General features: G+C 44.4%; 1 protein-coding gene across 8 annotated transcripts in view; it reads right to left on the bottom strand.

Moving 5' to 3' along the window:
* The window catches only part of EHMT1 (euchromatic histone lysine methyltransferase 1), a 153,252-nt gene that overhangs the window by 9,030 nt on the left and 128,090 nt on the right, over positions 1-16,132 (bottom strand). For all 8 annotated transcript variants that reach the window (XM_006273851.4, XM_006273854.4, XM_006273855.4 and 5 more), the window contains 6 exons: positions 15,700-15,867; positions 15,172-15,316; positions 12,224-12,301; positions 10,950-11,065; positions 8,496-8,582; positions 3,072-3,150 (listed from right to left, as the gene is read on the bottom strand). In XM_006273851.4, the coding sequence (XP_006273913.2) occupies positions 3,072-3,150; positions 8,496-8,582; positions 10,950-11,065; positions 12,224-12,301; positions 15,172-15,316; positions 15,700-15,867 (673 nt within the window). The remainder of the gene's footprint in view (positions 1-3,071; positions 3,151-8,495; positions 8,583-10,949; positions 11,066-12,223; positions 12,302-15,171; positions 15,317-15,699; positions 15,868-16,132) is intronic.

Raw genomic sequence — 16,132 nt, 5'->3', positions numbered from 1 at the left:
AGGCTGCATTCTCCCAATTTTACTATGAGGATATTGTAGGAGACTAGGCTGAAGGCCTTTCTGAAGTCCAAATATATGACATCAACCTCATTTCCTCTATCCAGGTGGTGCTAGAATGAACACATGGGCAAGGGACAGAAGTTACACATAAATTGGTTTAAGTCATCAGAAACTGGTTTAATCCTGTAACAGAACAGACGTTTAGTGCACATAAACCAGTTTCAAAATGGCTGAAACTAGTTTAAGATGAACCTGGTTGAATGTACTATCAGACTTAACCAATTTAGGTCAAACCAGTTTATGAAACTCCTGTCCTAGACTCCTTCCTAGCTCAAGTTAAATCAGAGTCCACCAGCATCCCACCACACTTTGCAGTCTCGGGCTGGGCTGTGCTGTCTGCTCCTGATGTCTCTGGGATTTGCAGTCTACAATCATCCCAGCAGGACCCTGCAGCGTTACTTATTACTCCCACTTTCTGCTTCCCATTTAGCAGACTCCAGTGAAACTGCTGTTACTTATACCAGAGCTGGACTAGGCCCTATGACTTCCTCTTTAGACCCCTTTCCAACTTAACTTCTCTTCTAATCATGCCTATCATCATATCTGGAGTCACCAGTACTCCCTGAGATCCAGACAGAGTTCCATCTTTAGGTGTAGACTCACACTGTGCCTCCATTTTAAGGAAAAGCAAGAGGATGTTGCCACTTGCTTCCAAAAGGTTTATAACCTTCTTCATTAAGGGCTGCAAAAACAGCAGTCACTTGTCTCGCTCCATTAGCGGGCTGTTTCAAAGCAGCCTCAGATGGCAGAGGCTGAGGACACACTTGTGCACATTCACTTCCCCTTTGTGCCTACAGCTCCTCTGCCCTTTGTTAGCAAATCAGCTGCAGCCCAGGTGATTAACCAAGCTTATTACCAGACAATCTTTAGGGTTCTCCTTTCCCAGGCATTTCTGTTACAATTGTAGTTTCTCCCCATAGAGCACACTGCAGGGATTTACACCAGCTGGTTATCTCCATCACAATCCTTGGGATTACAGTCACTTTATAATAATTTCTTTGTCTGCTGTTGCCGATTTACAACAGGCATGCAGCCTCAGACTGCACTGTTTGCCTTTGGATTGGTTAGTTCCTCAAACAGAGCTATGCAAGGAGGAAATGCTGCTCTACAATGCGAAAGCCCAGCTTGCTCCTTTTTTTCTGCCTGACATTTTTTCTGATGGTGTTTACCTTGCATCAGCAACATGCAACCCTGAGGACATCTCAGCTACTTCTCCAGGAACTTCTAGATTACATTTTTGTTTCGCCCAGTAATAATTAACACAACCACAGGTGACTTTCATCCAGTTTCCATGACCAGTTCCACTCAGCCTCCATCTGCCCAAAAAGCTGGGGGTGGGAGAAGGGCCAGCAGTCGCTCCAGTTGGGTACATAGCTCTCCAGCTTCTACACAGGAGCGCTAGACATAAACAGTTCCTATTATATATTCTCTTACTCCACGGTCTGGAAGAGGCTAAAATTATTTGCAGGATGCCCGGCCCCTGGTAGTATTAAGTGCCTTGTAATCCTCTGCAACTACTGTCCCCTCTTTGTACCATACATGGGCTCCAACTGAAATCCCAAGTGCCTTTCTCCTGCCAAAGGACACTCGCTGTGAAGCAGGAAATGGAACGTGAGGAGCGTCTGAGAAGGAACATCACCGCTGTGAGCTTCCATCTGGAATTGCTTCTGTGGTTCCCCAGGGGCTTGTGAGGCTGGTAAAGATATTCTGTCTTTTCCAGAATCTGTGCACATCAGAGCCAGTCCCTCATGAGAAGGGGATGTTAGGTCCATCCTTTGTGCATTTGGAAAGACCTGCATTCTAGGAAAAGAACCTTCTCTAGCCATACGGCACTGTGGGGCCTTGCCTGATCTTGCCTCAGAGAACTTCTTACCTTCGTGTCCGTACTTACAGAGATCTGCCAGGTAAACACCTGGGCTGCCTCCAACTTAATGTGAAAATCTTTCAGGATTTGTTTACACTAGAAACCTGAATCAAGCAGCATCAGTGTAAATACCCATTGTACAGAGTCTCCACACTAACCATGCTGCTTCAGGCATGGTTTTACTCTGTTTTCCACAACAGTACTGTGCTGTATTAGTGCAGTTGCACATTGCCCTATTCCAATTGCTAGCACAGCTAGGCAGATGTTGCCCGGATACAAAAGGGAGAGAACAACATGCTTGGCCCTTGAGGAATGCAGGATGCTTCTTGCTAGCTGATCTGCATATGAGTGCATGTGATCCTTGGCATTAAACTGAAGTTGATGAGAGGGTGGTCCCTCTATCTTTCTGTGTTCAGAGCAGAGATTACCAGGCTCCTCAGTGAACCCTTCTGAAACGGTTGGAGAGGCCTACCCCTTAGAGCAGTGATTGTCAGCTGACATACAGACCCCTAAGAAGAATCCCCTCATTCACTTGAAGTCTCTATCAGTTTTCTGCACACTTGTCAGTGATAGTCAATGTAATAGTTTCACCTAAAGCCTTTGATGGCACTGCTCTAGGGACATCAGGCTCCCACAGCACAGGTGTTCAACATGTAGCAGCCACATAAACAGTTCCACACTGCTCTGCCAAGGTGCCTGAAAAGTAATTTACAGGTAAGCTGGTATTTCAGTCTTCCTGCTCCCTTACTGTACCGGTAAGCTCTTTAAGAAGACTGTTGCTCAATGCAGGCTGCAGGGGTGGATTTGCTATACTGACACCAGAAATTGGAAATACACTGACAATTTAATTCATACAGGCCAAACAGCTTCAGAGTGGAATAACGTGCAGTGGCTATCAACCTGGGCTGCATTCAAACTAGTGACCTAGTACAGTCAGTTTTTGTGCTCCATTACCAATCCCCTGAGCCATATAGCCCACACTCTAGTTGTGAATAGCTTTCCATTACTATGAGGTGAGAAGTGCCTCCCATTTCACAGGCTTGGAGATTGCTCTGCCCATCAAAAGATGGGGACAAATTTTCTTTTCACTCCTTTCAGCAGCAAGCTCCAGCTCTTGCTTTGTCAGGGAGTCCCTTCAAAACACTACCTTATTGTCAAGGTCAAAGAGGTAGGAGTCCTCTTCACGTACGTCTGCCTCTGAATCGGAAATCAGCTCTCCAACATACCTGCAGGATAAACAGGAAATGCAGCAATCAGATGCTTGTGCTGCTGCCAGCTGGTATTTTAACACCTTACCTCTTATACACAAGAAGTGAGAGGGAAGGGACACTTCCAGATTAAAAGCCATAGGGCTAGTGGAGATCAGCACAGGTACATCCAGTAGAACTATGACAATTCACAGCAGCTGAGACTGGCTCCATTAAAAAAAAACCAAAAAGCCCCCACTCCAAAATCCCTTACTCATGTTACTGAAAAAGCTTTTGAATATTAATAATGAATTTAATTTAAAAACAATTTACTTTCTCCAACAAACTCCATTTCCGTTTGCAATTCTCTGAGCCAGCAAGTAGTAACAGGCTAATCTGTTTTGTTTGTCTTTACTGTCACCTTTGTTTTCTAGTCCTCATGTACCTATTGCAATGGCTGGGTTGCATATATTTTAAGGGAACTTTACAACCCAACACAAAACTGTTTGCTTTGGAATACGCATAAAGTCAGGATGCATTTTACAAATTAGACCTGCAAGTTAAGTAAAGTTCTTGTCTTAACACAACTTTGATGTTGGATGTGCATTTAAGACACTTAGCCTCACCATCCTCCTGTTCACACCAGAAGAAACCAATCTGGCTCCAATAAAGTCAGTCCATGGAACGGCACTGGTATAAAAATGGTGCAACAGAAATCAGGAAGGATCCAGACATACAGCCGTATGCTCGCATAAGTCACTTGACTCCAAGGTGAAGTCACCCCTGAGAAGGAGAGGAGTAACTGTATACCAGTGTAAGTTACACTGATGTAACAATGGTGTCTGCTCTCCTAGACAAATTCATCGGGGGTGGGGAGGAGAGCTGCTTGCACAATTTAAATTGGTTTTCTCACCATCTAGTGGCCATGCATTGTAATAGCGCCTACTGCAGGTAGTCAATTTAAGAAAGCTAGCCATGTGTCCACTCCTTAATACAGAGTAAATTTACCACCCTGTAAAAACCAAAGCAAGTTACTCTATAGTAACCATGCTGTGCATCTGCAACCTCAGTATTTTGCAGAGCCTCTTTTTTTCCCCCCACTCCAATTTCTGATACAGCTGCATCCAACTGGTAAGTCTGTTGTGGTGAAAGGGGAGGGAAGGAGCTTGTGGGGGGGCAGATCAACTCCTGAGTGAGGGAGGGAGTGGGCCTGGGGCAGGCACTGCCCAGCTGGGGCGGGGCAGGTGCGGGATGGAGCCATGGCTCTTCTGTGACCGCCACTGGTCCAGGAAGGCACAGGCAGGGGCAGGCTGGGCTGAAGCTGTGGGCTGGGGGCCATGTTGCACTTGGGGCAGGCGGAGGTGGCACTGGAAGGGGGACTACGGGGGGGGGTAGGAAGAGGCAGCAGCCACTTAAAATTTTGCTGTAGCCCCCCCATAGCCCCCTCCCAGCACTGCTGCCACACGCCCTGAGCAGAGGTAGGCTGCAGCTGCCCCATCCTGCAGCTGCAGCCTGATGTCCCATCCCGCAGCTGCAGCCTGGCCTATGCAGATCTGGGGGCACATGCCCCCCCCCCCCCATTGCCCTCCTAGATGAGTGGCGGGAGCCATCAGATGAGCAGCTCCTGGCTGAGTGGTGCGCAGTGGCAGGAACTGCTTCCCCACCCCCGACAAGCTGCCTACCCCAGCCCCACTCCCTCCCTCACAGCAGAGGGCATTGATCTGCCCCTCCCCACCCCCCGACACCCTTCCCCCTCCCCTTCCACCACACCAGACTTACCAGCTGGAAGCAGCTCTCCATGCTGCCAGGCTGTGCTGCTCACTGACTGCACGTTGCACTGGAGCTACATGCACACACAGGCATTTATCGGCCAAATAATCAGCTACTCCCGGCTGATTTCCGATATAGTCAATTTCCCTTCCATGCTTGTGCAGTTATTATTAATTTGTACTGCAGTGGTATCTAGGTGCCTTAATCATGGCCCAGAATCCCCTGGTGCTACTGTCTGTTTTCTTGTGCCCTGAGCCCAATTTGTCATCTCTATCAGTTATCTTTTTTCAGGCACCTTGCAAAAAAAGACAGTCTTTGCCCCAAAGAGTTTGCAATCTAGGTATAAGGCAAGGGACAACAGCTGGAGATGGACAGTGGGGTACAAGGGAACAAGAAGATAACTTCATAGTGACCCATGAGCAGGACTTCTAGCTGCTACCATGATTTAAAAAAAATATGCAATGGGTTTGCAGTACAACTAAATGTCCTCTAAGGGGAAAAAGTCCTCCACAGTAATACAAGCAGCAGTTATAACAGTATTTTTAGCCTCCAAGCACTTTACAAACATTAACAAACCACATGCATTTCCCCTTGTGACCCAAGCTACCATTTGACCTCAGGCTCAGGGGATGAAAGGCTGAAGCATTAACCCTGAAAGCCACCAAATGCTCCGTAACAGAGGGGACATTTAGATGCAGTTCCTGACTCCAGAGTCTGGCACCAAGCTGCTATATCAAAACTAGGGCACTGTCTCCGTGTGGAATTCTATGGTCTTCCCCACACTGTATCATCCTGTTATTTATTAACTGCTCCTGTAAGACTTCAGCATTACTGGAAATCACAAAATCATTAGTGACCAAAAGAGGATTATGGCCAGAGATGGTGAGAGATTACATCAGTCACACGGTAGCCAAAACCAAAAGGCAGTTAAAGAATAGCTAAATAATACTGCACGGAAAGGCACTCAGCTTAGTGATGGACATTTAATATGCAATTCACAGACCAACTCCCCCACCCCCCGCCCTCATTTACACAAGTTGTGGGTTAGAGCGTATATTCCTCTAGGGCCCAATCCTGCCACTCTTCTCCATTTTCACACAGGCTTATTCTTGCAGGCAGTCCCATTGATTTCCCAAGGTCAGAAATCAATGGGAAAACTCACATGAATTAAGTGGCACTTTGTGAAAGAGTGGCAGAATCAGGTCCCTATATTATGCACTGCTAGGGAGTGGCAATGTCTCCCTATCTTCTACAGCTTTCTGTTGGCAAATGAATACACATCTATCTACATCTCAGGACTTTATACTGACAATCATCACTATAGTGTCCAAGCACATTTCACTTACAAATCGATAGCACCCGGAGTTGTCCCTAGTGGGCTTCATGAATTCTCTGGCATTCTCCCATTTGGAGGTAAAAACTCTGCTTTCAAATGATTCTTGAGACATGGTTTCTTTGCACAAAGCAATTTTAAAATATTTTAACCATTTTAAATAAAAATAAATAAATATTCCAAAGCTGGGAAAATGCAATGCTGATGATAAATTTGGGAGAGGAAAAGACAAAACACAGGAAGGTACTTAGCAGAGTGTGGTTAAGATCTGATCTCAGCTATGAAAAGAAAATGGTAAATGCCAAGTTGGAACTTGTCGCAGCCTCATGTGCAGAAAGGCCTCATCTACACTGTGAAAATTACTGGAACAGCTTTGGGGGAATGCGTCAGTCTACAGCACCTTTTCTAGAACCAGTCATTGTATGGTGCTACATTGGTATGAAAGTAAATTTTATTCAGGAATTCAAAGTGAGGAACTGTTCTAGAATAAAGAAACCTTTGTTCTAGACCAGAAAGTGTCTACCCAATCCTGAAGAACTGCTGTGAAGTAGCTTATGCCACAAAAAGCTATTCTAGTTCATTCCTTGTTTAGACAAGCCCTACATAGGGGTTCTTCACTTTGGTGAGAGTAAGGTGAGGCGGGGGAGACAAGAAGTACCAATAATAATGTCTACTATTTGCAAATGGAGAGTTAAAAGGTAAGAAGCTAACTGGCTCAAAGGAAGGAGAATTGAAGGAAGGTCTCTGGTTGCGCTGGTGACACGCAGTGCATTCAAGTTGATATGTATTTTCTCAGAGTTCATTAATATTCGGCTCAGTTTGGTAATGAGGAATGTGCTGTAAAAAGGATGTCATGAGACATCAACAAGGATAAAGGGGCAGGCATAAGGTTGCATGAAGCGTCTTACTATGCTCATCTCTGAAGTCCCATGAATTATACCACCATGATCATTGTTATTATTCTTCTACTGCAACTTAGAATTTCCCAGTCTTTGTGCACTCACCTGTCTAAAATTAAATTCTTCACGTAACTGTTGTCAATTCACTCTCTCTTTTATTTGTAATCTAGGGATTTCTTTAGGTTGATTTTTGACAAGTCAGTGCCTTTTTCCTTATTAGACAGAGCTCCTCTCCAGGCATTAGGTTAGTTCTGGGATTTCAAGCTCACTCTAGGCATACAGAACTTTTCATGGTTATCAGCTCCATTCAACAGCCTGGCCTGAAGATGGATTTAAAGACCCCCTCCAGTCATAGCCTGGCTTTGGGCCTGAACCATGAAAACATCATCAAAGCTCTTGAGGTTCTTAATGAGGTTTGGCAGCAATGCAGAGGTGGCAAAACGGGTAATTTTAGTTAACCCTAAAATTAATTCCCTGCCTCTGCCCAACAATATCACAGAGCACCTGTGACAAAATACTAAGAAAAAGACATCCCCTTTTATGTGAAGAAAAGCACCCTGGTCTCATTTAGAACTTACGTATGTGCTTAAGGTCACATGATTTTACCATTTTCCTACATCCTGGTACAAAACCAGAACTGATAACACAGAAAACTGTCTGTTGTATCACAATGACTACAGAAGGGCCTGACCAAGAATGGTGAGACCAGACAGGCCTTTAATTGCTCACAACATCAGGCTGTTCCAGATCCAGCTGTGAAGTTTCCAGTCTAAACACATCTCCCATACAAATTAAGTGGATTATTTTCCAGCCTCAGTCTTTCATTTCCCACATCCTTCCATTTCCCTCCACCTCCCTCCCTTTCTAGTGACTAAAGAAAGAGTTCAGAGCACAAACCAGCTTCTCTGTCAGTCAGTGCTCCAACTCCAGTAATGGCTGTGACCAAGTCATAAGCCCATAAACGCATAAGACCCATCCAATTCTGGATTTGCTGAAATTGTGTATTTAAATCTTATTGAAGTTCAGGGGACTGAGAGGCATGCTGAGATATTCTGCTAAACTGCAGCTAGAGTTGAATTTTTAACACCACAACTGTTCCAAGAGGACACAATGAGACCATAAATCCAAGGTGAATAATGGACTTGACTGAAGACCCCAACAGGATGGGATGGGATGCAGAAGGCTTAAAAATGCAAAAGACAAGAGACGGTGGAAGTGGTAAATTTCCCATTTGGGATAAATGGTTGTGTGTGAAGCCATTTTTAACTGAATGCAAACCTCGCTAAAAAAGGAGCATTCTCACTTTGATGTACGACACGCAGCCCCATGAGAGCTCAGGAGTTGATGAGCTCATGTGAACTAATCAAAGCTGACAGACTTACTCGCACACGAAAGTTCCCAATGGAATGTCTTGCATTGTCCGCACACCCCAGCCCATCTTTTGTGTCCGATAAAGCTGTAATCGAGTCCTGAAAGACAGGAAATAGAGTCCTCAATTAATGGCAACAGATGTGGCATTTCTCAGGAAGATGGGAGCTCTTGTGAGGGAAGGACACAGAAATTTCAAATTTAAGAACGGAAAATCCAACATTTCAAAAGACAATTTCTAAGTTTATCAAAATTAAGCAAAATGTGATCCCAGTTCCTTTCCTACCATGATTGTCACAGGCCTGCATGCTTCCTCTGCTAATATGACTGGAAGGAAGGAAAATCAAGTGGAAACTCAGGGGGTATGGAAAAGATGGGAAGCGACAGCTATCATCAACCTTGATCCTGCATAAATTTCTTTGCCACGTACTATGAGGCTTAGGCTTTGTGCCTGGGAGGATGGGGGCTGTGGGACTGGATGCTTTCCAAGGTAGCATCTCCCTTTACACCTCTGGGCATTTACAGAGAATATGGAACATGACTGTCAGCTAGTAGGATTCTTGTTCCTTGTAGCTGTTCCTTGTCTGGACAAAAGGTGAAGTCAGAAACCAATAGCTCAAAAGTAAGCCACAACAGGAAAAGAGGCAGGCTGGAGACTATATTAAGTCCACAATGGGTCACAACATGGATACTCCTGCCCTATCCACAGAGGACTGGAAAGTTGAGCAATTCCTGCTCACTTCCACCCAAATCCCTAGCACGAAGATAAGCCTGTAATTGGAAAACTACTAGATGTTCCATACCCTGTGTGGAATTTGGTGCAGCCCATAAAATCTGGCTAAGAGAATACCTGATTACTGCCTAGCCAGCAATGGAGCGGTCCAGAGAAGCTTATGTTGAAGATGTCCTATAAATGGGGAGCCCTCATCATCTCCTTCAGGAGCCAAAATCCAACCACACTGACTTTTATCAGTACAAGAAAAAGAATTCCAATGCTCAACCTCTATTTCCCTTTCCTTAACTTCACCCATCACTGCTTCTGATACCTGCTTTGCATTGTATTATGTTAAAATAACTCCTCTGGCTCCTTCATACCATGTATCCTTTAAATATCTACAGACATCTACAGGTGCATGAAGCAAGGCCCATATGGTTTCATTAGCAGAACCAGTTTCAGAAAAGCCGGTCTCACTGAGCTTCAGACCTGAGGAAGCCACATTCTGCTTTGCTTCATTCATCACAAGCAAAATAGACAACTATAGCTAAGCTTGGATCACAGACTCTCTGTTGTTAGGCCTGGGGCAGGAGAAGGAAGGACTATGGCTTGATTTTTCACATACCATGTTGAGCTGGTAAGTCTGCCAGACAGAAACATGTGCAGTGTTGTGTAAAGTTAATTTGGAACAAACTTAATAAGGGAACCATTGAGAATGAAGGAGGAGCACCCAAGTGTCATTTCTAAGCAGTCACTTGGCAGACAAATCACAAGTCCTCCTTGACTCCTGGTAAGATGGCCTTTGACACAGCTTTGAGAAACATCTGACATTGCAAGGTGATGCACAGGGCCTTTCTCCTCCATCTCACTCCTGGGGATCAGAGCTATCCCACCTTCCACAGCAAGACTTTATGACAACCCTGCTCATGCATGCACTAGACCTGCTGAAGAACACAGGGAAAAGTTTTGGCCAAACTGATTTGCCATTTTCCTGACGTTCTTTTCCCCAGAATGTTATAAAAAATGCAAGGTAAAATAAAAGGTTCTCACTCTTTTGAAAAGCAAATAAAATGAAACCACTAACACTATCAGTTTCATTTATAAGCTTCCAAAGCAGCTGTTCCTTACTTGAATCAGATGGTCAACATTTTCAAATGGGCAGCCTCAAGTTAGGCACTTATACCATACTTCTGCACCAAAATAAAAATGGAACTGAATTCAACTGGTGCTAAACAGCCCTAAAATAAAAATCAGACTAATTATACAGAACTGTAGGAAGCAAAGTCTGTAAATTCTGGCCTGTATTTCAGTTATGAACCACTAACTTATACATTTTATTCAGTATAATGAACTACGGGGTGGGGGGGTTCTGATTTTTATTCTCCTTTCTTTATGGAGCTTAACTACAATTGAGTTGTCAGTGAAATTAGTACCTCTTTTTCCCTAAAGGAAAACCAAGAAGCTAACAAATTTAACGCAGTCAGGTTGTCTGAACAACGCTGGGGATTCCCAGCAACAAAGCCAGGTGCAGGACAGGAATACCAGTTGATCTCACAATCCTGCTGTTGCTTGCTTCTCACCAGCAGAATAGAGGCTTACTCTGTTTTGATGGCAATCCAACCATGACCTTTCTCCCTCCTCTTTGGAAATCTCTGCTTTGTGAGTTTGCAGACAGGCTGAGCCCAGAACGTCAGGAAGCTTTTTTTTTTTTTTCCTTTTATAAGCAGTCCAAGCCAGAAGCCTTCCCTCTCACCTGAGCCCATTCTGCACCACCCGATTCCGGCAGGTTCGCCAACACGAGCAAGCATGATTACACTCAAAGATCAGAGGTGGCTCAGCCATGTTGAATTCGGGTAGGAGTCGGCCATCCTGAAGAGGAGATGCATTCAAAGAGTGGATTAATTATGTATCCTTAAATTGCTTTGGAATCAGAGATTAGGTTGGTAATGGAAACTGCAAATCCAGAACTGAATTTCCCTTGTTTAAGACAGAGCAGCAAGCAAGCTCAGATTCATGCCTCTGACTCTCCCAGAATTTGAGATAATTCATAGCTGGTCTGACTGAACCTCTTCCTACTCTGAACTGCAGCATTTATATAAAATTGTTAAAACAAACAATATTTCACATGCATGCAGTACAAGCCACCTGTAGATCTCAAACCATGTTGCCAAATGGGCATGCAACATTATTCTTGTTTTGCAACTAAGAAAAGAAGGAAAAACACAGAAAGGCTTTAGCAGAGCCTAGAATAAAATAGGCTTGAAGGTCAGTGCACTACCCAGTAGGCCGCATTTCTTCTCATTAGGAGCCCATAAAGAAAAGTTAACATTCAAGTATCCACTAACTGCATGGGAATAATAAAGTAACAGTCGCACAGTACACCATATTTAACAAATTTGGCCATAATTGTTTGAAGGATGCATTCAGTGAAGCCATTTCAGAATGCAAATCCTGTTAATGCACTATTAAAATGAATACACGGCAGAGCGAGACAATAGCAATGTTCCCAGGGGAGAGGCCCACAGAGATTCAGGGAACATCTGATCTTAGTAGAACCTGCCCAGGGATTAACCTCAAAACCTCCCTGGAGGATTCAGGCATGCAAACAAGAACACATGAGGCATCAAACAATGCTGTAATTAAAATACATTTTTTCTGCCTCCATAGGCAGAAAATCACAATAAATAAAAGACAAGAAAAGCATTACTATCACCTCCCCCTCATTTATAAATTACAGAACCACTCGAGGACTGAACAGCTCACTCTGTTTCCTACCATGGGGCCTTTATTTTGGGCATAGATTGTTAAACACTGTGTATCATGTGGGTTTAATTAATGGCTCAACTGGCATGCAAGTGACATGACCATGTCTTGAGTTTGTTTTGTGACTTGCCATATATATATTTGGAAGCCTAGACTTTAATCTTATAAAATAAAGTTTAGAAAAATCTCAGATATTTTTAAGCAAACTGGATTTGGCAAAATTCAGAGCTTGTCAGCCTATTCTAACAATGGCAGAGCCCTCACCTTATCATACCAGCAGCGCATACTGAGTTGACCACACATGCAGTTACTGGAAGAGCAGTCATCTATGCACACACAGTACTGGAAGAGAAAAAGACAGTAGATCAAATTCAGGCAAGCACAACTGAAAGAGTAACTTATTTTAAAGAGCCAGATAGGAAACAAACTGCAGACTTGGTTATTTACTGATCACCAGTACAGTCACCTAGAACCAGAGTGCCTTCCAAGGATTTAAAAACAGGAATTTCCCTCCCTCCAGGAGAATCAGCCTCATTGGTTTCAAGGATTTTTACTTATATGCCAATTGTCGAGTGGGGCAGGGCATATTACGGTTGTGCGAAATTTCGCCGGCAGTTTCATTTCGATGCTGTTTTGACTTGTTTTGAACTTGAAACAGCGAAACTGAAACGAAACAGAGAGTTTTGAAACAGCCTCAAAACGGAACGGGGCAAGTCGAAATGTTTCTAAATTTGGTCAACGTTTTGAAATGTTTCGAGTTTCGAAGCTCGAGCTGGGCTTGTCTGCAGGGAAACAGAAACTAAAGTAAGGAGAGGGAGGGGGAAGAGGGGGGGAGGAGTGCTCATTATTGACTGTGTAGCTGGCCAGTGACTGTCATACTTTCCTCTGGTCTCTTCCAATCCCTGTGCTCTGGGGGAGGGATGGAAAAACTGCATAAAAGGCAGCATTGTTTGAACTGCCCTGCTTTCTGCCTTGGCGTCAGTTGAACACACACACACACACACACACACACACACACACACACACACACACACACACACACACACACACACACACAGAGTGTCACCCACCCATGTCACAAGTTTTGCCTGTCAGCAGCTAGAGGTGCAGGGCCCCAGAACCCAGAAGCCCTGCACTGATCTCCTTGACAGCTGGCAGGCTTCGTGGCCTCAGCAGGGGTTACCATTCCTGCAGCTTTCACCCCTCTGCGCCTTAACACACAGTGTCATCCATGTCACGAGTTTTGCTTGTCCACAGCTTGAGCTGCAGTTTCCCCCAAACCCCTGCATCTATCTCCTTGAAACTTGGCAGGCTTTGTGGCCTCAGCAGGGGCTAGAGCATGCCTGCAGTTTTGACCCCATTGTAGCTTAACACATACACGTGACATGAGTTTTGCTTTCAAGACTTTGAGGTGCATTTTCCCTGAAGCCCCTAAACCTACCTCCCTGAAACTTGGCAGACTTCATGCCCTCAGAAGGGGCTACCATTCCTGCAAGGCTCATCCAAATCAGGCCACAAATGACAAAATTATAGGCTGTTTTGAGCTTCCCCATTATAGCCTACGGGCGAAACGTTGACACAGCGTCGAAACAGTGAATTCAACTAAACGAAACAGAACAGCGGTTTCGAATCAATATGAAACTCGAAATGAAACGCTGTTCCGTCAAAACGCAAGTCGAATCAGAACAGTGCCGTTTCGCACAGCCCTAGGGCATATGCAATTTTACCTAGATCAAAACAAGGAGTATTGTGTTTAGTTCTCAGAATTGTATATCCATTCTTATGATGTCTCACGAGAGTCAGGTCCACAGGATTGCTCCAGCTTCTGTGAAAGTCTTTCCTGTACTCATGATCCAATTCATTGGCCAGCAGGGCCACCACTCCAGTAAAGTGCAACTAACTTGGGAAGTCTGGATCACAGATGGTGGGGCAATGTCCCAGTTACTCAGTACCAGTCTATTGTAGGGATTTAGTATTCACTGGGGAACAGTGGTGCCAGTTGGAAAACGGGCACTTAGTGGCTGTGGTAACTTATGCTGCTAAGCAAACTGGCTGCTATGTTTTGTACCAACTGGAGAGTTTATGTGCCCATGGCTTCGTTCCAAGATGCAATGAATGGCAATAAATCAGTTCCAGGAGGTCATGAACACCTGACTGCTACTAATGATAGCTCAGCACACTGCCCTCATGTGAATTTTGAAACACAACAAAGACCACCACATCCAATTGTATTAATTATACTATTGCAAAATGTGTTTTTGCTCATCTGAAGACGTACAATCAATCAGTCAAGTTCCCGAACGTCAACAGGAGGTATGTATGGGGTACAAGGGAACCACATCAACCATCACTGAAATGCAACACTCTTTGGTGAAATTCAACATAAAAAGCAGCATATTGTTTGGGAAGGGAAGTAAAACACAACCTTCCATCTAAGAAACAGCTAAAGAAACCGAGGGAATCAGAGTTCCAGTGCCTGAGCTAGAATTTAATCAGGATAGTGGACCAGGGTCTCACTCTCATCCCTAAACTGGCACCTGCAGCATCACAACTCCCTCTCATCTTGGCATGAAAATGGCCATGAAACAAAATGTTCTCTCAAATCCTAGAAAAGGGCAGGGAAATTTCTGCCCTGCCGTCACGAAGATATTGGTGGACAGAACAAGTTTGTCACTGGGATAGAAGCCAGCAATCAAATGGCGCCACAATGTTTGCTTGTTATCACTGGACCCCACCCAGACACATGCCACCTTCTCTCCCAGGCACTCTCTCAGCAGCATACACACTATCCTCTGAAACCACCTAGGGAACATTGGATTATAAACTTCATTTATACTCCTCCCTGCTTGCCATCTGATACCAACTGGGAAGGAATCCTGCTTGATCTGCACAGCAAGAGCACCTCACCAAGACACTCTCATGGACCCAGAGGACAGATTTCCAGCTTCAGCTTCTTCTGTGCAAAAATGAAGTTTATTTCCTACATATGGGGACTTTTTTTTTTTACCATTTTAACTTTCCCTGAGCCTGATGAAGGGTGTGTGAGCCCAAAAGCTTGCAGAAGAAGATTGGGCAATTTATCAGTTGATCTAATAAAAGATATCATCTCTGAACCACGAATTCTAGATTTTTGCATTTCTGAGGGAATGGTAACTTCTAGAACCACATTCCACACTGGGACAGGAGAGAAGACATGCTGGAGTACATCAAACCTGCAAATGGGTGATGTTTCTATCAATGTTCATTGGAGAGGTCACGCAGTTCTGGGAAACGTATTTGTAGTTGCTGGGACAAGGCTCATTGTCCACTGAATTGACACATGGAATAGGAATCCGCTCGTAACCCCGGGCAATGTCTCTGTCAGAAAGGGAAAGAAAAGACACAGAATGATCTAATATACACATATCCAGACTTCCAAAAATGAGGTGACAACTAATAAAGAACTTTCTTATGCAACTTGAGTAGCATCCTAGGGAGAAAAGCCCTGCCTTTGATCTTCAAGTAATTTTGCTTGAAAGGTACTTGGTTTGATCCCGAATCTGTTTCTTCCCACTTGGACTCATGAATTATTTCTTGCTTGAGGATAGTTCCATGTGAATAAGTGCATGAACTGCAGTCCTGATCAGCATGTGCTTAATTCTCCCTGAGCTCCATTCAACTTCAGCACAAGTTTAAAAAGCCAAATGAGTTGAAATCAAGGCTTCAGTCCTCAGTCTTGGAGTAATGAACTGAACTCTCACCTGCTCACTACTTTCTCTATCTGGGCAGGTTTGTCAGAAGATGAATCTTTGAGGGTCTTGTTCATCTGTAGAGCCACCCACACCTGAGAGTTGAGACTTGAACACTGGAGTGGAGTTTCACCCTCCTTGTTCTTCAGGGTGACATCTGAGCCACGGGACAGAAAGAGGCTGCAAAACAGCAACAAAAGATGCAATCCCAGAAACAGCTCATTAGAAAAGGAAGCACCAGACATTGTAGAGATGCCCCTCAAGGTAATCTTAGCAGGACTAATCTTATGATGAAGAATCCACAGAAGCAAGCAATGACCTTAATTTCATTTCTACAAGCAGGTTTGCTGAACAATACTTATAGAGGTTAACTAGAAAGTGGGCAGGCCAGTAGGTTAGAACTGGCAGGCTAATGTGCCAGAGACCTGGGCCCACACCCTGCCCC

The sequence above is a fragment of the Alligator mississippiensis genome, chromosome 12, assembly GCF_030867095.1.
Source record: "Alligator mississippiensis isolate rAllMis1 chromosome 12, rAllMis1, whole genome shotgun sequence".
Taxonomy (NCBI): Eukaryota; Metazoa; Chordata; order Crocodylia; family Alligatoridae; genus Alligator; species Alligator mississippiensis.
This window is presented reverse-complemented; position numbering and strand designations above follow the sequence as displayed.